The sequence below is a fragment of the Stomoxys calcitrans genome, chromosome 2 (genome assembly GCF_963082655.1).
Source record: "Stomoxys calcitrans chromosome 2, idStoCalc2.1, whole genome shotgun sequence".
NCBI classification, from domain to species: domain Eukaryota; kingdom Metazoa; phylum Arthropoda; class Insecta; order Diptera; family Muscidae; genus Stomoxys; species Stomoxys calcitrans.
Genome location: NC_081553.1, coordinates 28,718,504 through 28,740,830, shown reverse-complemented (window position 1 = coordinate 28,740,830; position 22,327 = coordinate 28,718,504). Strand labels below are relative to the sequence as shown.

At 39.7% G+C, this 22,327-nt stretch overlaps 1 protein-coding gene across 1 annotated transcript; it reads right to left on the bottom strand.

The window, feature by feature from the left end:
• Positions 1-927: 927 nt before the first annotated feature.
• Positions 928-21,602, bottom strand: LOC106080550 (attractin-like protein 1). Its single transcript, XM_013241965.2, has 8 exons — positions 20,430-21,602; positions 10,341-10,565; positions 9,945-10,250; positions 8,916-9,881; positions 6,965-8,855; positions 1,988-2,074; positions 1,831-1,912; positions 928-1,760 (listed from the first exon to the last, which is right to left on the bottom strand). The coding sequence occupies exons 1-8, from the start codon at positions 20,861-20,863 to the stop codon at positions 1,606-1,608; spliced, it is 4,146 nt and encodes a 1,381-aa protein (XP_013097419.2). The 5' UTR covers positions 20,864-21,602; the 3' UTR covers positions 928-1,605.
• Positions 21,603-22,327: the final 725 nt, after the last annotated feature.

The window sequence follows — 22,327 nt, the reverse complement described above, 5'->3', positions numbered from 1 at the left end:
AGCTGATAACTGACAGAAGAAAGAATGCAATTACAGAGTCACAAACTGATAAAAAATTCGTCAACGCCGACTATATGAAAAATCCGCAATTACTCTTTGGGCAACCCAATACTATTTTCGTTGTATGGTATTTCACTAAAAGCTCTTTAATTGTCGAAAATAAATATTCCAAGAAAACTTTTGTTCCACATAAAGTAAAAGAAGGTGCAGCGGAGCGGGCCCGGTTCAGCTAGTCTTTCATATAAACCGATGCCCTGATTGGACTTCTTAAATACCTAGAGTGCGCACTTATTGTCTGATTTGGCTAAAAACTTGCTTAATAACTTCTCCTATGACCTTAAGCAAACGTGCCAAATATGGATGGTCCGAATCGTTCCATAACCTCATAATATACCTCCCATATGAACCGATCTGCCAATTTTACTTTATAAGCCTCTATTGGGGGAAGCCACCGTAGCGCAGAGGTTAGCATGTCCGCCTATGACGCTGAACGCCTGGGTTCGAATCCTGGCGAGACCATCAGAAAAAATTTTCAGCGGTGGTTTTCCCCTCCTAATGCTGGCAACATTTGTGAGGTACTATGCCATGTAAAACTTCTCTCCAAAGAGGTGTCGCACTGCGGCACGGCGTTCGGACTCGGCTATAAAAAGAAGGCCCCTTATCATTGAGCGTAAACTTGAATCGGACTGCACTCATTGATATGTGAGAAGTTTGCCCCTGTTCCTTAATGAAATGTTCATGGGCAAAAATGTGCAAAATTTGCAAAGCCTTTATTGGGCGCAACCCTTGTCCAACGAAACAAATTTCAAAGAAAATTTTTTTTATATGATTTTTGTTTTTAGGAAAATCAGTTTTATATTAATATTTTTCTATGAACAATTGTGCAACCCTATTCCCTTGGCTGAAAAATAAAATAAAACTAAAATGTTGGGATTTTTAGTTTTTATATTTCCGTTTTTTGTGTTGTTTTTCGGCTTTTGGAATCATTTAAGTTTTCTCTCTCAGTTTAGATTTCGCAATGTCTGCTTTACGATTTACATTCTATGCATCATTCATTTTACTTGTTGTTGCGGTTTTCTTTATAATATAGTTGTAATAATAATAATAATCATTATCCATTTATTTATTTATTTATGTGTCTCTTAATCTCAAAGTATTTTTTTAAGAATTTTGTTTGTTTTTTTGTTTTTTTCTTTTAACTGTGTATATGTTGGTTGTTGTTGTATTTGTTGTGTCTTTTTGTTTTGTATATTTTTGAAATATGACAAAGTTTTCTTCACCTCTTTTCTGTGTATTTTTTTTTTGTTTTGTTTTGTTTTCTTTAGCTGTTTCTGTTCTTTCTTGTTGTTGTTGTTGGTATCACCTTAATACATAATGTCTTTAGTACAGTATATTATCATAATTATAATTATTTGTTGTTGTTGTTTTTAGTCATAGTAGTATTAACAAAAATAAGTTACAATTTATGTTCTAAATAAATAAAATCATGTTTTTTTAAATTAAATTTAAAATATATGTATATATATATAAAAAAAAATATATTTAAAACTAAATTTTAAAAAACATACGCGCTTCGCTCGCTCATCACCATTCGTTCGTTTTCTATTATGTACAACTATCAGGATGCTGACTTTGCTTACGCTTGGACTTGGGCTCTTTTGTATGATCGATTGATGGACGTCTGGGATTGCCAAGAGTTACCAAAGCACTGGCGACAGCTAGGCCAGCTGATTGACCGGCAGGAGCATGCGGAAGACCACCTGAGATAAAAAGAATTGAAAAAAAAATGGATAAAATCTATGAAAGCCTCAGGATTTGTTACCGCCTTACCTGTGGGCAACCGGACTAGAAGAGACAAAACCGCAGCACGATTTCCGCTGCATGGCTCTAAGGCTATGGGACTCGGACAATCCTATTGTAGGAAAAAAGAATTGATTTTTTTTTAAATAAAAAACGGCCTAATTTATGAGGCTTACGTTTGCCTTACCTTTTTGCGTTTTTTACTCATGTTAGCGATGCCCTCCATGGTCAGTGACAAATCGATATTTTCACGACTTTCGATTTCCACCAGCACCTAGTATACAGAAATTTAAGTTTTATTAATTATAACAAAACATATAGAAAATATTAATCCAAGTTTGTTAAAAAAGAACATTTAAGTGTGCTAAGCTTCGCCGTACTGAATCTTATTGGGTTGCCCAAAAAGTAATTGCGGATTTTTTAAAAGAAAGTAAATGCATTTTTAATAAAACTTCGAATGAACTTTAATCAAATATACATTTTTTTTTACTTATTTTTCTAAAGCAAGCTAAAAGTAACAGCTGATAACTGACAGAAGAAAGAATGCAATTACAGAGTCACAAGCTGTGAAAAAAATCGTCAACGCCGACTATATGAAAAATCCGCAATTACTTTTTGGGCAACCCAATATATACTCTCCTGCATGGATCGCATTTGTCAAATTCTTTGACCAGTATCTCTTTATAGTCAAATTAAGGATAAGAACTGCTATACTACTGGAGTTATATAAGATACTTGATTTGGATGTTATGTTGGAGGCCATAGTGGAAGTCATTGCGCAAAATTTCAGTCAAATCAGACAACAATTACGCCCTATAGGGGGTCATGAAGTAGAATTTGGGAGATTGGTTCATATGGCTTCATATAAGGTTATAAAGCGATTCAGACCATCTTTGACACGTTTGTTGAAGGTCTTAGGAGAAGTTGTTGTGCAAATTTTCAGCCAAATCACATAAATAACTGCGCCCTCTAGGGCTCAAGAAGGACATCAGTTTATATGGAAATTATATCAGGACTTGGATCGATTCGTGCCATACTTTTCAACTACGATGGACGACATAGACTTCAGCAACCCCATGGCAGCCGGTTGTATGTACCGGATTGACCCGATGAATTCCTTCATCGGCAAGGGCTGCCGCCTCAGTGTACCACACACTGCTACTACAATAACAACAACAACATAGACTTCATTGTGTAAAATTTCAACCAAATCGAATAAGAGTTACGCCCTCTGTAGCCTCAAGAAGCATAATCGGGAGATTCGTTTAATTTGCACCAAATCAGGTTTTGAACCGATTCCGACCACACTTGATTATTTAAGTTAAGGAATGTTGGAGACCACAGGGGAAGTCATTGTGCAATATTTCAGCCGAATCGGACAATAATTGTGCCCTAATGGTTCTCATGAACTAAAAACGGTTCATATAGGATTTATATCAGTTTATTGACCGTTTCAGACCATATTTGGCACTTTTGTTGAAGGTCATAGCAGAAGTTGTTGTGCAAATTTCAGCCAAATCAAACAATAACTGCGCCCTCTAGGTGTTCACAATGTCCAATCAGGAAATCGATATCATTGTATAAAATTTCGGCCAAAACGGATAAGAGTTGCGCCCTCTGTATTCTCATGAAGTATAATCGGGAGATGGGTTTATATTTGCATCATATCAGGTTTTGAACCGATTCTGACCATACTTGTTTTCGATGTTGGAGACCATAGTGGTCATTGTGCATTGTGCAATATTTCAGCCGAATCGGACAATAATTGTGCCCTACAGATTCTCATGATGTAAAATCTGGAAATCGGTTCATATAGGATCTATATCAGGTTATGGACAGATATAGACCATATTTGGCACGTTTGTTGAAGGTCATAGGAGAATTTGTTGTGCAAATTTTAGCCAATTTAGAAATAATTGCGCCCTCTATGTGTTCAAGATGTCCAATCAGGAAATCGGTATATGTTGAAACTAAATCGGATAAGAATTGCGCCCTCTAGAGGTTCAGTAAGTATAATCGGAAGATCTGTTTATGTTTGAGCTATATTATTGGGTTGCCCAAAAAGTAATTGCGGATTTTTCATATAGTCGGCGTTGACAAATTTTTTCACAGCTTGTGACTCTATAATTGCATTCTTTCTTCTGTCAGTTATCAGCTGCTACTTTCAGCTTGCTTTAGAAAAAAAGTGTAAAAAAAGGATATTTGATTAAAGTTCATTCTAAGTTTTATTAAAAAAGCATTTACTTTCTTTTAATAAATCCGCAATTACTTTTTGGGCAACCCAATAGGTTTTGAACCGATACCGACATTACTTCGCATATCTGTTGTAGGTCATAGAAAAAGTCCTTGTGCACGAAATAACTGTGAGCACCACAGGCTGGAACATTGAGGTCCGATCTGTGTGGTGTTCATTGCTGTCCCGAGAAGCTAAGCTGCGATCTACCGGGTGCGTTCACAGGTTGCTCCATACAGAGTAGCTGCAAAGGCAGTCACAAACTATCAGCGGTATCGAGCGAAGAATCTCAGTGAGAGCCCGGGCGGCACTGGCTCATGCAAAAAAACTAAATGCCTATAAAGATCGATATGACAAGGCGGGTTATTGGCACCTTTAAATAACCAATGTCTACCATGTTTGTGCAACGGCAGCCGCGAGCGATCAGCGGTATCGAGCGGAGAGTCGCAGTAAGAGTCCGTGCGCCACTGGCTCTTGCATAAATACTGAATGCCTATGATGCTCGATATGACAAAGCGACGTATTGGCAGCCAATGGCCACCATGTTCCCGCGGCGATCGGTCCTTTGGACCGGAAAGTGCTTGCTCACCTACAGGAGCTTGACGAGGATGACCACCTCCACATACATATGTGGTTACAACAACAACAACAACATAGCCATTCGTCTTTCGTGGTCTTCTTCGATCGGTCCTTTGGACCGAAAAGAGCTTGCTCACCTACAGGAGCTTGACGAGGATGACCACCTCCACATACATATGTGGTTACAACAACAACAACTACATAGCCATTCGTCTTTCGTGGTCTTCAAGCCGATGAACTGGCATCACAATTTACCGTAACCGAAGTTACGAATGTCATCAGTGGCGCAAAATCATCCAAGGCGTTAGGCCCCAACGGAATCTCTACACAGATGCTGCAGAATCTGGATTCACCTGAAGTCGAATACCTTACAACTGTACCCAATGTCTGGAAGATGGGCAAAGTGATCTCGCTACTGAAGCCCGGAAAGGACCCGAGTAAGTGAAAGTTATACACTTCTCGTTGGGCCCCGACGGAATCTCTACACTGATGCTGCCGAATCTGGATTCACCTGAAGTCGAATACCTTACAACTGTACCCAATGTCTCGAAGATGGGCAAAGTGATCTCGCTACTGAAGCCCTGAAAGGACCCGAGTAAGTGGAAGTTATACACTTCTCGTTGGGCTCCGACGGAATCTCTACACTGATGCTGCAGAATCTGGATTCACCTGGAGTCGAAAACCTTACAACTGTACCCAATGTCTGGAAGATGGGCAAAGTGATCTCGCTACTGAAGCTCGGAAAGGACCCGAGTAAGTGAAAGTTATACACTTCTCTCACCGGTAACCAAGACGTTTGAGGGACTACTCCTTTTAAACCTCGTTTGAGAATTTCCCTTCGCCGAAAACCAGCATTAATTTCGAATAATGCTTTGCATACCATAACAGCACACATTTGCAGTGGCTTCAATCAGCCCAGGCCATTTGTTAGGACAGCACTGGACCTATCGACAGCATTCGACACGGTACCATCGCCAACACGTCTTTCAGCCAGGCCTGAAACTAAGGTTCACGAATTTAGAGATAAGAAGGCGAAATTCCTTAGAGTGAAACAAGGAATTTCAAAGGTGGGGTGATATCTCCGGCACTGTTTCACCCCATCCAGACGGCGTTGGGATCGTATCATATGAGGACGATTGTACAAACATATCACCCAGCCTTAGTCGTAGAGTTCCTTCATTTGTATATTCAACAGAACCAAGTACAACAACAAAAGCTCTCAAAGTCCTTTTTGGTACAGTCTTTGGAGCACGGAGGGAAAATACAAAATTTTTAATAGGACTCGAAATGTCTCCATCTTTTGCGATATATCCGAGATATACATCAGCTATGGATGAACCGATTTTTTTTACTATCAATCATATATTAAAATTTTGAGTAAAGCTCAGGGAGGAACGCCCCAACCCAAAACCCCAAAAACCGATATATAGACCAATAGGTACAATACCGGACTTAATGTAAGGTATAAAGGAGGAGAATAAGATTCTCATATAGAGATTGGGTGTCAAGTGTCCTGCTTTCATTCGAAGTCTACTCCTGAGCTCTAGACTTACGCTGATCGTAGCTTTCTACAGTCGCTTAAATTTTTTTCCAAAAAAGAACTACCCATTACGAGATGCAGAATATTCTTGCGGAGCGAAAGAAAAAATGTCCGCTCCGCTCAACGGAGTCGCCTTCTCTTAAGGTCGCCGATTTTGAAGCTTGCAATCAAGTTTGCTAGTCACGTGCCTTCCAACGTAAGCTAACCATTAGTCTTAATATGCCCTGGTAGAATCGGTAAATCATTTAGGGATTTTGAGAGCGTCGTATGATTGTATCCCTCCCTCCAAATGCTGGCGACACTTGTGAGGTACTATGCCCCAGTTCCTTAATGAAATGGTTAAGGGCAAATCTACAATTTGCACGACTCCTATCAGTATTTCGAAGCCATGTTCCTTAGCCCTATAATAAACGGGGTCCTGTTTCTTGAAATACTCGACCGCTGGACCCACGCCACAATCCACAGCACCAGCCCAAGCCTCATTCGCGAGTTTATCGCAGATGGCGTCCAATCTACCAAGAATCGCGTACCTCGGGAGGTCTCGCTGCTTCCGCAGAAAGCGCCGCCACTCCTTGATGGCCCGGCCTATATTAAAAGCAACACCAATGAGAAGTTTTTGCCCATGAGCATTCAATTAAAGAGAGTGGAGTGCTTCCGAATTCAAGTTTAGCTCAATGAAAAGGACCTCATTTTTATAGCAAGACTACAAAGACTTATTTTTTTTTTTAGTTATTCACTTTTGTTGAAATTTTTTACACAAAATCCATTTTTTTTTACCTTTAGGTTTCCTTAGAAAATCTCCCCATACATACCTGTGAAAATGGCCGACTGGCCATTTGTTCCATTTCAACAAACAAACGTTGTCGTCGTCGAAACATATCGAATTTCTGTTTGATCTTCCACAAAATGGCGGCCATCAGTAGCAGCAGCAGAAAGCAGGTGGAGAATGTTATAAAGAACTGTTGCAAATTGAGCTTTGGATACTGTGAGAAGGCAATTTGTATCCAAATGGGTGGCTGGAAGTCATGCACGGATACATAGAATGTAGTCAATGAGCTATTGTCCTCGGGCGAGTGTCCAAAATTATACTCGGTCTTGGGGAAGCGATGTCGAAACGTTGAACAATTAATACCTAAAAATATAACTTTAAGCGGTGCCCCGGCCCGCCGCACTGAAATGTTCATTTTGGCCGGAACACTGCAGGTGATGGTGAAATCAGCATCTATTTCAGGCTTAACGGGTGAATTGCGAAAATTGATTTGATTGAAGTGGCGATCCTCTTTCTTCGATAGGTTGAAAGTGAACTGGTAGTCTATGGTCAGTTCATAGAAACAGGAAGTGGTCAGCGGATCACCATGATAGTGGTTTTGCGAATCACATTTCTCACAATGATCGCCTACTATGCCCTTGGTGTTGCAAAAGCATTTGCCATCGTCGGGTTTACAGTTGTTGCCTTGTTTATTGCACTCACATTTCTGGCATTGGCCGCCATTAATGGGATTACCCCAATAGCCTTCTTTGCATTTCTCACAATGGTTACCAGCGGTTAAATTGGAACATGGCTGTATGCACTGCATCGAGCCTTTCTCGCATTTCGAATGGCCATTGCAGTTGCACAGAGGGCACGATGTGAAATACCACTGACCAGTGGGACACTGTTTGGGCTCGTGGGCAGTCAGGGCACCACCTTCAATGCATTTGCCGAGGCCGGTGTTGCTGCCATCATCACACCAGCCGCAAGCCGGATCATCCAAACACTGGGAACAGCTGTTATAGAAACCACATTGAGCCGTCGATATATAGGTGGATGTGCTATTGCTGCTGCTTAAGGCCAGTGGAGCACTGCGGCATTTGGAGATGTGCGTGGTCCATTCGCGGCACTGGCCATAGGGAAAACTGGCAGTATATGAGTTGCGATCTACACAGCGTAACTCGTTTTGGCACCAAATGCAATCGTTGTCCGTGCAATTGTGGCAATTGGTCAGTGAGGCACACGAGGGCGGGCATATGATGTCGTCTAGGGAACGGTTGCCCGGTGTCGTTGGCCCCACACGGCAACGATTGTGTTCGGCTTCCCAAAGGCAAGTTGGATTGGCTGCACAGGCATGACAGGTGTGTAGCTGCTCGCATATTGCCGCCTCCAGATAATCCTCCGAACGTGGACAATCTTCCAATTGCTTAACATTCAATGGTGGTATATTTGTGGCCACCACGAATTGAGCCTTTGCCTGTTGCTGCTGCTGCTGCTGCTGGCTCTGATGTTGTGTGGAGGTCTCATAGAATACTGAGGTCAAAGGAGTGGTCTCCCTACAACGATCTTTGGTACACAGACCATTGCCGCAATAAGTACAACCATAAGTGTTGGACACACATGAGTGACAATTGTTCAGTTCCTGGCAACGTGACACATCCTGCAAATGCTCTGAGGTTAAGGCAAAACGACCCTTGGAGGGACAGACCACATAGCCGTATTGCTCGCGACTGTTAAGGGCCAACTTTTGCACATGTTTCACTTGGATACATTTGTTCTTTTGCACATCCCAGACACATTTGACTCCCGGGCGGCCATTGGTGCATTTCTCCTCTTTGGTGTAGTTGTCACAATGGCCAGGGCTAAAGCGTAGCATATCGTTTAAAAGTTGTCCATTAAAGCCGCCATATATGTAAAGACTTCCCCGGAACACCACAGAACTGTGACCAAATCTAAAATGGAAAAGGAAGTTAAAATTTGTTTCTAATCTATGTTTGTGAGTGAGTTGTCACCTTGCCAAATCTGCTTGTAAATGCTGTGGAATGTTTTGTTTATGCCACGAATCACAAAAGACATCATAGACCAAGAGATCTTGACTGTAACACTTGGCTCCATAACTTTCGGCTGTATCATTGTGAGTGTTGCCACCGAAAACCACCATCAAACCTTCATTCACAAAGTTGGCAGTGTGCAAAAGTCTTGCACTGGGAGCCGAAGACAGCATAGTCCACATACGCTTTGAGGGCGAGTAGGCATACAGACGTGGTGTTATATATTGATTAGCCTCAGACTCGGAAACAATGCCGCCATAAACATAAATCTTCTCAGTCAATACATCATAGGCAGCACTATGACTGAAGCCTCCCTTGACAACATAGCCGGTGGTGTTGACAATCTTCCAAACTCTGGTCTCAAAATCATACTCCTGCACTGTGTTCAAGTAACCATATTGGGGTGAACGTCCAAATAGCACCACCATATGATGACGATCGCTAGACTTATCGCCCACACTAGGCACTAAAGTGGCAGAATGCCCGGTTACATGTAGAGGGCCACACATCGCATATGCCGTCGCTGCATTGCAATACTCTGGTATAACACTAATGTTCTGCCATGTTCTCGAGGAAATATCATATGCCCAGAGTTCATTGGTTATGCCGGCACCTTTGACAACACCACCATACATGAAGATTTTATCGTCATGCATGACCGCCGACATGCCATAACGTTGTGCCGGCACCAAACTTCCTTTGGCCGGGTGGACTCTTTCCCATATCTCAGAATTTAAATCATATCTACTCATTAAGCGTCCCCGGCCATATGATTCACCCGATATAATGTACATGGTGTCATGCCAGACGACAGCTGCATGTGAAGCTGTACCATTGGGCAAATGATGGGCATTTACACTAGACCAAATGCCATGGGCACGCAGTTGACCACAATCATTGCCACCGTATTCCTTCTTACAATCACATCTAAGGAAAATAAAGTCGAATATTTGTTTATTCATCGCTTTTTTAAGGTTATGTTTTTCATACCTTTTCCTGTCTATATTACAAACACCATGTTCTTTGTCCTCCCAACAGCGATTGGGACAAGCGTCAATGTTACACGCCTCGCCACTGTACAAGGCTTCACATATACAAAATCCATTGCGACACTTGCCATGACCCGAACACTCGACATCCTCTGCATCACTGGGACAAGCATTCATGCGATATGATAAATTAAAACCGGACATATTATAGGCATCATCGCTAAAGAAATGCAATAATGCTGCCCCCGAACGGGCTATAACTTGGGGTACACTACGTATGGAAAAATTGCCTCGGTACATGAGGCCACTGAAAATAACAAAAAACAAAGAAGAGAAATTAAAGTGCAATCCCTACACATGGGAGTTTTCTGTGTTTTTTTTGCTATGTTTTACATACCTAAATACCGCTAAAAGAGACGAATCCACACTATCACCATCGTATATATACAAATGATCCCAACCACATTCGGTTGCAAATTCATGCAGATGCAACCGTATGGTGGGAGGCGGCGATTTGTTGTTGTTGTTGTGCTGCGTTCTAGCATCAATTAACCAACTGCACTTAACACTGACGGAATAATTTCCCCAGCCATCGTGTATGACACCACTGGGATGATGTAGTCTATGAACATTTTAAGAAAGGGAGAAAAAAAATGATTTAAGATTGTTTGCGTATTAAGAATAAAAAATATTTTTAGTATGTGTTTATACATATGTATATATTGGGTTGCCCAAAAAGTAATTGCGGATTTTTTAAAAGAAAGTAAATGCATTTTTAATAAAACTTAGAATGAACTTTAATCAATTATACTTTTTTACACTTTTTTCTAAAGCAAGCTAAGAGTAACAGCTGATAACTGACAGAAGAAAGAATGCAATTCCAGAGTCACAAAAATTTGTCAACGCCGACTATATGAAAAATCCGCAATTACTTTTTAGGCAACCCAATATATAGAAAAAAAAGACATACATATTGACTTTGACTCGGCTCCTCCAAACGCTAATTGCCTTATTGGTACTTCAAACCCTAACAACAAACACTGTGGAAATCTTTTGCTCCCTGCGTTGACTTTGAGGTCAGCGACTAAAGTTGCAGTGGCTATTGATTCATCTTACAAGTTGTCTGCTATAACAAAGCAGTTGCCCCAGTTGAGCTCCGCTGTACACCAAATGGCTTATTTAAAAGTAAATATTTTTTTTTAAATATAATGAAGCCGGTGCCTGAGGCGAGGTATCCTAATCGGATCTACTTTTGTTCTGGTTCGCCTCTCCAGACTACTTTAAATGACCTTTTATTCGAATCCCACATGGTCTCAAGCAGACTTCATGTTATTTTGGGGATGAGGCGGTCCGCCACACTAGGTCCCTGACTTGGAATCCAAATTTTTAATCTACACTGAAATACGTTTTGATTGATACCAAATTCGAATTCTATTCTCTAGTATCCTTCTCTTGAGTCGCATAGCTTTTCTATCGGTCCAATTATTTGTTTTATAGGTTTTTTGAAGGAAGGGCGGCCTTCCTGTGATTAAGCTGCAAATTTTGTATAACTGATTCGCATTCTACTCCCAAATAACTTGAGTCCCAATAACGTTCCGATCGGACTAGATGTCCGGGAAATTTTTGGGAGTTGGTGGCCCCCTCTGCTACCTGGCCCCGAAACATGATAAAAATTTCGAATTTTACTCTAAAATATCTTTCATTTAAAGCCAATAATGTCCCGATGGGTCCACTTTTCAGTTTTGGTGAAGTTTTAGATGTAAGTGGAGGTTCCGCCCCCTCTTTCGATATCGAAAAATTATGGAGACATATGGTTTAAAATTCAAGAAAATCGGCTCAGCGTTTTTCAAGCCTTTACGAAAAAATACACATTGACTTTTACTATATATACAGAGAAGATACTCTACATCTGGAATATACCCATGAAAATTCCATTTAGGAACAGGGATAAACTTCTCACATATCAATGAATACTGCCCAAATCAAGTTTCAGCTCAATGTGTAGGGACCTCCTTTTTGTAGCCGAGTCTGAACGGTGTGCCACAGTGCGACACCTCTTCTGGGGGAAAAGTTTTTACATAGCTGCCAAATGGTAAAGTACCTTACCAATGGCGCCAGCGATAAGAGGGGATAATTACCGATGAAAATTGTTTCTAATGTTCTCGCTAGGTGACCTCAAAAGGGTAGTATATCCGTTTATAGCTATGAAAGCCTGTGTCCGAATTGAGCCCTACTAAGTGGTGTCAACTTGTGGTATGCCTTTCGGTAAGGATACTCCTCAAGCTCCTGTGTGAGCAAGCTCGTTCCGGTCCAAAGAATCGATCGGCGCGGGAACAAGATGACCATTGGTTATTTAAAGGCGCCAATAACTCGCCTTCTCATATTGAGCATCGTAGGCACTCTCTGAGACTCTCCCTTCGATAACGCTGATTGTCCGCGACTGCCGGTGCAGCTACTCCGTATGGGGCATTCCACTATCCTCAACCTGTGGTCGCGCCCGGTAGCTCGCAGCTAAGCTTCTCGTTACAGCAATGAACACCACACAGATTGGACCTCAATGTTCCAGCCTGTGTGGTGCTTACAGCTATCCCGTGCCGGGATAGTGCTTGAGTGATCTATGATAACTTCCCGCCTCAACTGATCTGAAATTCCATTTTTAAATTTTAATAAAGTTTTACTCCACATGATCCGAGGTCATATTCTTTATCACTGGAAGGGATGGAGTCACTTTATTCGTGAAATCGCAACCAGAGCATACTAGATCGTGAAGCACTCTGTCTGAAAAAAGCCTCCTACCAGAATTCATCTCCTTGTAGATAAAGGACTCTCCCTCTCCATTAGGACGACGTCCAATTCATCAATTTAGAACGACCAGTGAGGTCAAAACAAAGAAGTCGGTCGCGCAGCCCATACTAACAGCCTTGCCATAATTGGAATCTCATTTAGTATCGTGGAGTGAAGTGAAAATCCGAAGAGCATCATGTTCTTGACTGCTTTAGTCCAAGTGAGATCTTTGTCGTTACACCTCAAACAGAATCGACAAGCGTATGCAGTTCAAAGTGCGGGATGGTCAACTCCACCTACAAATAGCTTGGAGTTGATCGAATCACAGCCGTTAACATCCAGTGTACGACCCCTACCTAAATATCTTACACCTAATTACCGATTAACGAAAGGAGCAGATTTTATTCACCCAGAGCACTACTCCTCCCATAGTTTACTTGACTGTATAGAGCATCTCGAGACCTGTCTGCTGGCCAAATTTGGAAGGGTCATCTTTTTCCATGTGGTCGGGGGGGTCATATTTATCTCCGGGAGCAATTTTTTCCAATAAATAGCCATATTTGAGAACGTTAGGAGACCCAAGACCTACCTACTGTCCAAATTAGGGACACTTTTTCAGAAACAAAAATTGCTTTTGCCTATAGAAAATTAGTTCACAATCTCACATGCAGGAGTCCTTTGGTGTTTTTCCTACATGGCTGCTTTAGTCATGCAGATTAGTAACTACAAATCAAGTGAGACCGTGCTAAGTTCGGCCGGGCCGAATCTTATATACCCTCCACCATGCGCAGTATCTCTTTTTAGGCAAACAAACAATAATGACAACGTTAGGAGCCCAAGACCTACCTACTGTCTAAATTAGGGACACTTTTTCAAAAACAAAAATTGCTTTTGTCTATAGAAAATTAGTTCGCAATCTCACATGCAGGGGGCCTTTGGTGTTTTTTCCTACATGGCTACTTTAGTCATGCAGATTAGTAACTACAAATCAAGTAAGACCGTGCTAAGTTCGGCCGGACCGAATCTTATATACCCTCCACCATGTGCGGTATCTCTTTTTAGGCAAACAAAGAATAATGACGACGTTAGGAGCCCAAGACCTACCTACTGTTCAAATTAGGGACGCTTTTTCAAAAAAAAAAAAATTGATTTTGCCTATAGAAAATTAGTTCGCAATCTCACATGCAGGGGGCCTTTGGTGTTTTTTTCTACATGGCTACTTTAGTCATGCAGATTAGTAACTTCAAATCAAGTAAGACCGTGCTAAGTTCGGCCGAACCGAATCTTATATACCCTCCACCATGTGCGATATCTCTTTTAAGGCAGACAAAGAATAATGAGTAAGAACTGTTATGCTATTGGATGTATGTAAATGTATTGAATGCTGAACATTGTAGAAGTTATTGTGTAATATTTCAGTCCATTCGGATAAGAATTGCGCCTTGTAGGGGTTCAAGAAGCAAAATCGGGATATCGGTTTATATGGGAGCTGTATCAAGCTAAAGATCAATTCAGACCATATTGGACACATATGTTGAAGGTCATGAGAGAAGCCGTTGTACAAAATTTCTGCCAAATTCGATGAGAATTGCGGCCTCTAGAGTCTTAAGAAGTCTAGATGCCAGATCGGTTTATATGACAGCTATATACGGTTATGATTTGAATTGAACCGATATGAACTATACTTAGCACAGTTGTTGAAAGTGACATCAAAAGATCACGTGCAAAATTTCAGTCAAATCGAACGAGAATTGCGCCCTCTAGAGGCTCAAAAATTCAAGAGCCAAGATCGGTTTATATGGCAGCAATATCAAAACATGTACCGATTTGGCCCATTTAAAATCCCAACCGACCTCAACTAATAAGAAGTATATGTGCAAAATTTCAACCGCCTAGCTTTACTCCTTCGAAAGTTAGCGTGCTTCTGACTGTAATTGCATTCTTTCTTCTGTCAGTTATCAGCTGTTACTTTTAGCTTGCTTTAGAAAAAAAGTGTAAAAAAAGTATATTTGATTAAAGTTCATTCTAAGTTTTATTAAAAATGCATTTATTATGGCAACCCAATATATGGGGTCCTAGACGCATATTTCGAGGTGTTACAAACAGAATGACGCAACTAGTATACCCCCATCCTATGATGGAGGGTATAAACATCTGTTTATACTGTTTTCAATTCGGTTAATTACGCTTAAATTAAACGTAAACACTTTTTTTTGTATGGATAAAAACTATCAGACCAAGTGTCCTTAACTCCTCAAACAACTTCTAAGTTTGTGAAACTTTTGATCTAAAACGAAATCCTCCAGAAATAGAAATTTCAATACTATTGACCAATCCCATGGCAGCCGGATGAAGTCCTTCATCGGCAAAAGCTGCTGCCTCAGTGTATAACACACTGCTACAACAACAACAACAACAAACAAACTATTGACGTTTCTTAAAACATTTTCGACTTACAAAGGAAATTTCCTTGGGTGTTATATGTATATAATCTGAAAATTTTCATTGCTAGTTTCATTGATGATGAATGGTAAAAACGCAAAAAAGTCGTAATTTTCCACACTCCCACACGTTTTTCGTTCTTTATGTCGATTTTTTTTACTACCAACCATACATTCTGCACCATTAGTTGCGTTTTCCATTATAGCGCCTCTCCCTTTTCAAAAACCAAAAAAACCTTCAAATAAAAGCGGCAGCAGCAAGAACAACAAAAACAACATTAATAGGCGTAATGAACCTCATGATATGGTATTGAATAATTATTTTATGTGCTACATATTGCGACGCTTTGGTTCATGTCAAATTCCACACCACACAGCGCACAACAAAAGTTCATGACAATTTATGATGGTCAAGGTTTTATGTTCGCCAAAATAAATGAGACGATTTATTCCATGGTGGATGTGAGTCTGAGGTTCTTGAAAATGTCTTGGTAAGGGATCAAATAAGGTTTTTGTGGTTTCCCAAAAGAAAATAGAATTTGTTGCAAACAAAATGTATGGAAAATATAGTATGTGATTATATTTAATTGGATTAGCAACATTAGACTATCTAAGGCCAAAATAGTAAAAACTCCTAATGAGTTTTTTTTTTAAGGATAATTAATAAAAATGTTGGTGGTTTAAAGCAGAGTGCCCATGTAAGTGAAGGTTGATTCTACTTGGGATCAATACCATGGCACCTGGTTGTACGTACCGGATTGACCCGAGGAAGTCCTTCATCGGCAAGGGCTGCCGCCCCAGCGTACAACACACTACTACAATAACAAAAATGTGTGTTGTGCTCAGGGGAGGTAGCCTATGCCGATAAAGGACTTCCTGTTTTTTAGTGTAATGTTCATGGCCGAATTTGTATATTACTCGTAAGACAAGATCAAAGTCGCTATCAGTTCCTTTATACTGGAACCAGTGTTACCTTTGTGCGACAAAAGGCAAAATGTTCTACCTTTGCAACATCAAATGGCTTTTTGTTTGACGCAAATATTAAAATTTGTTCCAATTTCATGGCCTTGTCTTTTAGGATTTCAACAAACCATGTTGTTAATATCTTCGGCATACAGGAGCAGCATGGATTGATTGTTGAAAAGGTCAACATTTGTGTGGTACTATGCCATGTTAAAACTCTTTCCCAAAGAGGTGTCGCAATGTGGCACGCTGTTCGGACTCGGCTATAAAAAGGAGGCCCTTATCATTGAGCTTAAATTTTGAATCGAACAACACTCAGTGTTATGTGAGAAGTGTGTCCCATTTCCTTAGGGGAATGTTCATGGGCAAATTTGCATATGTACAGAGACTTCTCTCTATTTTCAAACCTCCTTAAAGTGCTATGAGGGCGGTCCCAAAAGTAAATAACAGGAAATATAGATGGCGGTAGTACCATGAATATAAATACTTTCATGAAAGGTGGCAACCTTATAAAACTTATGTTTTTCAGTATGACAATATACGCATCTAGGCCACAGCGTTGTAAGCAGGAACGAAAGGGATGATGAAACGTCTGTGGGTCCCAGAGAACCGTCATCAGTTTATTCGGTGTATGCAAAACCTTTCAGTGCGACACATTTCGATTTAAGGGCGGGAACCAAAGGACGTGCATGTAGCACTGTGGAACGGTGAAAAGATTGGTAAAAAATGAAAGATGACAATATACGCATCTAGGCCACAGCGTTGTAAGCGGGAACGAAAGGGATGATGAAATGCCTGTGGGGCCCCGAGAACCGTCATCAGTTTATTAGGTGTATGCAAAACCTTTCAGTGCAACACATTTCGATTGAAGGGCGGGAACCAAAGGACGTGCATGTAGCACTGTGGAACGGTGAAAAGATTGGTAAAAGATGAAAGATTTCTGAGGGGGACACGAATCTTAAGATGTCGAAGCTATTACTGAAAGAGGTGGGAAGCTGGTGTGTATGGCTTATGGATCACATAAGGCTACAGACGTACTTATGCAGAAAAGGTGCGGCAAGTGACAGTGTGGTGTTATCGAAATGATCGATAACTTTCTGAGTACAATATATCCTGAGTTGAATCAGCTATCTAATACTACAGAACTATTTAGAACTATTGGGTAGCCCAAAAAGTAATTGCGGATTTTTAAAAGAAAGTAAATGCATTTTTAATAAAGCTTAGAATGAACTTTAATCAAATATACTTTTTTACACTTTTTTTCTAAAGCAAGCTAAAAGTAACAGCTGATAACTGACAGAAGAAAGAATGCAATTACAGAGTCACAAGCTGTAAAAAAAATTGTCAACGCCGTCTATATGAAAAATCCGCAATTACTTTTTGGGCAACCCAATAATAGCTGCTTAAATAAATCAAAATTTATTTGTAGGGAACAATAACAATAGAGAAAGAACAAGTTAAAGCATGCCAAGTTCGGCCGGGCCGAATCTTATACAATCTCCACCATGGATCACATTTGTCAAGTTCTTTGCCGGTATTACTTTACAGGCAAACAAAGGATAATAAATAAGAATTGCTATGCTATAGAAGCCATATAAGCTTATGAACCAATTCGGGCCATACTTGGCTTAAATATTGGAGACAATTGTGCAAAATTTTAACTGAATCGGAAAAGAATTGCGTCCTATAGTTTCTCAAGAAGTAAAATCGGGAGATCGGTTTATACAAGAGCTATATGAAGTTGTGAACCGATACAGACCATATTTGGCACGTATATTAGATGTCATAGATAATGTGACTGTGCAAAATTTCAGCAAAATCGGATAAGAATAACGCCCTCTGGAGGATCAAGAAGTAAAATCGGGAGATCGGTTTATACAGGTGCTATATGAAGTTGTGAACCGATACAGACCATATTTGGCACGTATGTTAGAGGTTATAGATAATGTGACTGCAAAATCGGATAAGAATAACGCCCTCTGGAGGCTCATGAAGTAAAATCGGAAGATCGGTTTATATGGGAGCTATATCAGGTTATGGACCGATTCAGACCATATTTGGCAGGCATGTTAGAGGTCAAAAATACATTGACTGTGCAAAATTACAGCAACGTATAGTTGCTCAATTAGTAAAATCGGAAGATCGGTTTACATGGTAGCTATATCAGGTTATAGACCGATTCATACCATATTTGGCACGTTTGATAAAGGGTTTTTGTAAGGCTACTGTGCTAAATGTCATCTCTCTAGAGGATCAAGAAGTAAAATCAAGAGATCGGTTTATATGGGTGCTATATCAGGATTAACACTGATATATGGCGAAATTTCAGGCAATTCGGAAAAAATTGCGCCCTCTATAGGCTCAAGAAGTATTATCGGGAGATCTGTTTCTATGGGAGCTATATCAGCTTTTGGATTGATTCTTACCACATTGGGCGCATCTGTTAAATGTCAAAGAACACCTCACAGAACAAAATTTCCGCCAACTTGAATAATAATGCGCCCCCTAGTGGCTCAAAAGTATTATCGGGAGATCTGTTTCTATGGGAGCTATAACAGCTTTTGGATTGATTCTTACCATATTGGGCGCATCTGTTATATGTCACAGAATACTTCACAGTACAAGATATCAGCCAAATTGGACAATAATTGCGTCCTCTATAGGCTCAAGAAGTCAGATTGGGAAATAGGTCTATATGGGAGCTATATCAAAACATATACCGGGATGGCTCATTTACAGTCCCAACCGACCTACACTAATAGGAAGTGTTTGTGCAAAATTTCAAGCGTCCAGCTTATTCCCTTCGAAAGTTAGAGTGCTTTTTACAGATGGACAGACAAACGGTGATGGACGGACATGGCAAGATTGACTTAAAATGTCATGATGATCAAGAATATACAATGGTTGAAAAAATAATAATAATGCACATAAAGAGTGAGAAAACATGATTATTTCTGAATAAGTCATAACATGAATGTTCGTAGACAAGTTGGGCTTAAATTCGATATTAAATCTAGCATAATTCACGGATACTCGTTATTGCGATTTTTTTTCGGTAAATTCACTTGGAAAATATAATAGGGACCCTTATCAAAACGTTGTAATTACTTAGGAAATGTCTTCTGTTTATAATTTATAATCTAGGAGAAGAGAAAAACTAATGATTAACACACTTTCTCTTCCTTTTTTGCTATATTCATTTGGTAAATTAAAGCATTAGCGTCTCAAAATGGTTTGCGGAGTTTACACAACTGAACAAGAGAAAAAGTGATAAAAAACATAAAAACTAAAGAGAAAGTTTCAATTCTTTGTTTTTTTATTTCAATAAGGCTTAGACTTCATGATGGAGATAGGCCTTCAAAACTCGGTACACAAAGTTCTTGGAACTTGAATTCGCTAATCAAAAAGTGTTTTGAACCGTCAACTTACATAAACTGTCACTTAAACCCTTTTTTCCTCGGCTAATGGGAGCAATTTTTTCCCTGTGATATCCTTGTAATCCACAATACACATTTGGTACCTAATCCAGGAAATGGGATACGGACAAGATACAGAAAAACACCCACAAATCAGGTGTGATTTGTAAAAAATCAACTCTCTGAAGTCCTGGGAAGCAAAGCAAATAAAATGCCATTGGCAATAGCAGACCATGACCTATACGTATGCCTAAGTTCCAAAAAAAAGATATTTTGTCATTGGTGTGCAAAAAAATTTAAACCATTTTTTGGATGGTTCCTACAAACTGCTCTTCCGGCAGAGGCTATACTGACAGATTACAGCAGGTGCATATATACGCTATAGCTAATGATTCCCAACTTTTCAACTTGTTGGTATTATCGGGTAAACCCTAAAAAAAATTTATGATCGCCATTGTTCGGCGGTATTAACTTTGCTGCATCTACATTATCTGTCATATATGTAGGTTCAAATTTTTCTTTTTTTTTTTGGGTGGAATTAATTTATTTGCTAAGATAACGTGCTTTAATAAAGTACATTTAACCCTCACAACAAATATTAACTTAGACTATTTATTTCACTGACATCACATGTTGACGGAACTAAAGTGCCAACCTTAAGGTTTTCCATGAACATAAAATAGATGGCGGAAATATTGATTTGCGAAACAGTATGCGAAACCATAATGTCCCTATGTATGTAGGTAGTTATGTGTTTTACTTTAGTTTTTCTAGTCTAGCATGAATCATAAGCTTATCAATATGTTCAAATTGTATGCCTTTCTTTAATCGTTACATAGACAGGCGTACATACATACGTTTGCAGTGCTAGATTATACATACCTTACTTTGCCACCACAAAATTGGCATTCAGGGCCCTGCCAGCCATCAGCACAGATGCACTGACCCTCCTTGCAACTGCCATTATTCTGACAGCCACCGGCAGCTGTACAATTATAGGCCGTTACACGGGCCAAGCTGCTGGAACAAATGTGAAACAGTACTAATACTAACAATAGCAAATATTTTCGTCTATATTTGCTGTTGAATGTCCGTGTGGAGGATTCTGAAACATATTCTTGCTGCTGCTGCTGTTGGTGTTGTTGTTGTTGTTCCTGCTCTGTTGTATGCAAGACATAACAACACTGGGATGTCGTCGTTATTGCTGCCGCTGCTGTTGTTGTTGTTATGGAACTATTACGGCGGGCTCTATTATATTTTGTTCTATCGTCTTCCGTGTCCTCCAGCTTTAGTGTTGTGTTGTTCATACAACACATTTTTGTGAAAGTGTAAGCGCCTCTGCGAGTGTGAGTGTGCCTGGGGCTCTCTGGTCTTGTTAGGTGTAATATCTTGGGTTCCTCAAAACGGGCGCGCACGCTTTCGCTCGCTCGCACACCAGTAAGCCAGACAGGCAGGCTACCTGCACCACCTCCTCGTCACCTCCCGCTAGATAGCTCTTTCTCTCCTCCTCTGTAGTTGATTGTTACATACAATGAACGACGTTATTTTGGATGACACTTGTTTTTTTTTTTGCAGTGTAATTCAGCAGTTCGACAGACAGACAGTCAGTCAGGTAATCAGTCAGTCAGTCCGTCGTCTGTCAGCTATTCACCACCACTACACCACAATTCAATTGTTCGCAGTGGAAGAAGTGGTGATGAAAATTCTAAATGGAAATGATTCAATCAAAATATTTTTCCTGCTGTGGTCTTCCACATTCAGCAATGTTTTCAAGAACATTGCTTAGTCTTCTTTTGGCCAAGTTTAAACATATTTCTGAGGATTTAATTGGTGATGGGTTTTTTTTTCTTGTTGGCTTTCTTTTTTCTCTTCGTCAATCACTGTTCGTCGATTTCTTTTCCTTCGTAATTTTATTTATTTGATTTTATGTTAATTTTTCTAATTCAGAGACGTTTCCCACACTTGTACAGATTTTCTTTATTTGTAAACCATCATATTATTTAATTTTCTTTTATTTTTATTTATATCCTTTTCTTAGTTTTTAACACTAGGAAATAAATCGACTTTCAATTAATCGATTATACTTTTTGGGTGAAAAGTCGAAGTCGATTTTTAATGATGAAAAAAGTTAATAATCGATTAAAAAATGAAGTAATCGGCTTTAGTGCCAACCCTGCATTTGACTGACCCAAAATAAATTGGTCGTAATAAACAAGATATATTAATACAGCCAGGATTCACTTAACATGGTTAAGCCATGCGATCAGTCGACATACAATTTGTTGAATTTTCATCACTGAGCTTGTCAAACTTGTCATTGTTTACGTTTTTTTACCTTGCTTGCAATGTGCGTTTGTTCATATTCAAATTTCATTAATAAAATGAACAAAATTGAAATGTTTCAATCCATATTTAGAAAACACGTGAAATAAAAAGGAAATATAATGCGTGGATATGCAATATGCTTAATTTTGTAAGAGAAAAAATATTTACTAACATTTGTTAACATTCACAATAAGCAGATTTTGACAATTTTAATGATGTTTATGGGGCCTATTCACTTTATGTTGTTTGTAAGCGACTTAACCTTCTATTTATTAGTGAATCCTGGTGTACAGCAAACAGAAGAGTACAATTTTTTCTCGCCTAGTGCACCATCTGTCAACGAGTTTTAATAACGTTCGGTTGTATTTGTGCATTATAGTTGAAAAGCGTAACACACACAAATAACGAAAAATTGCGCAAACTAGTAGCAAAACAGAAATCAGTCGCAATAAATA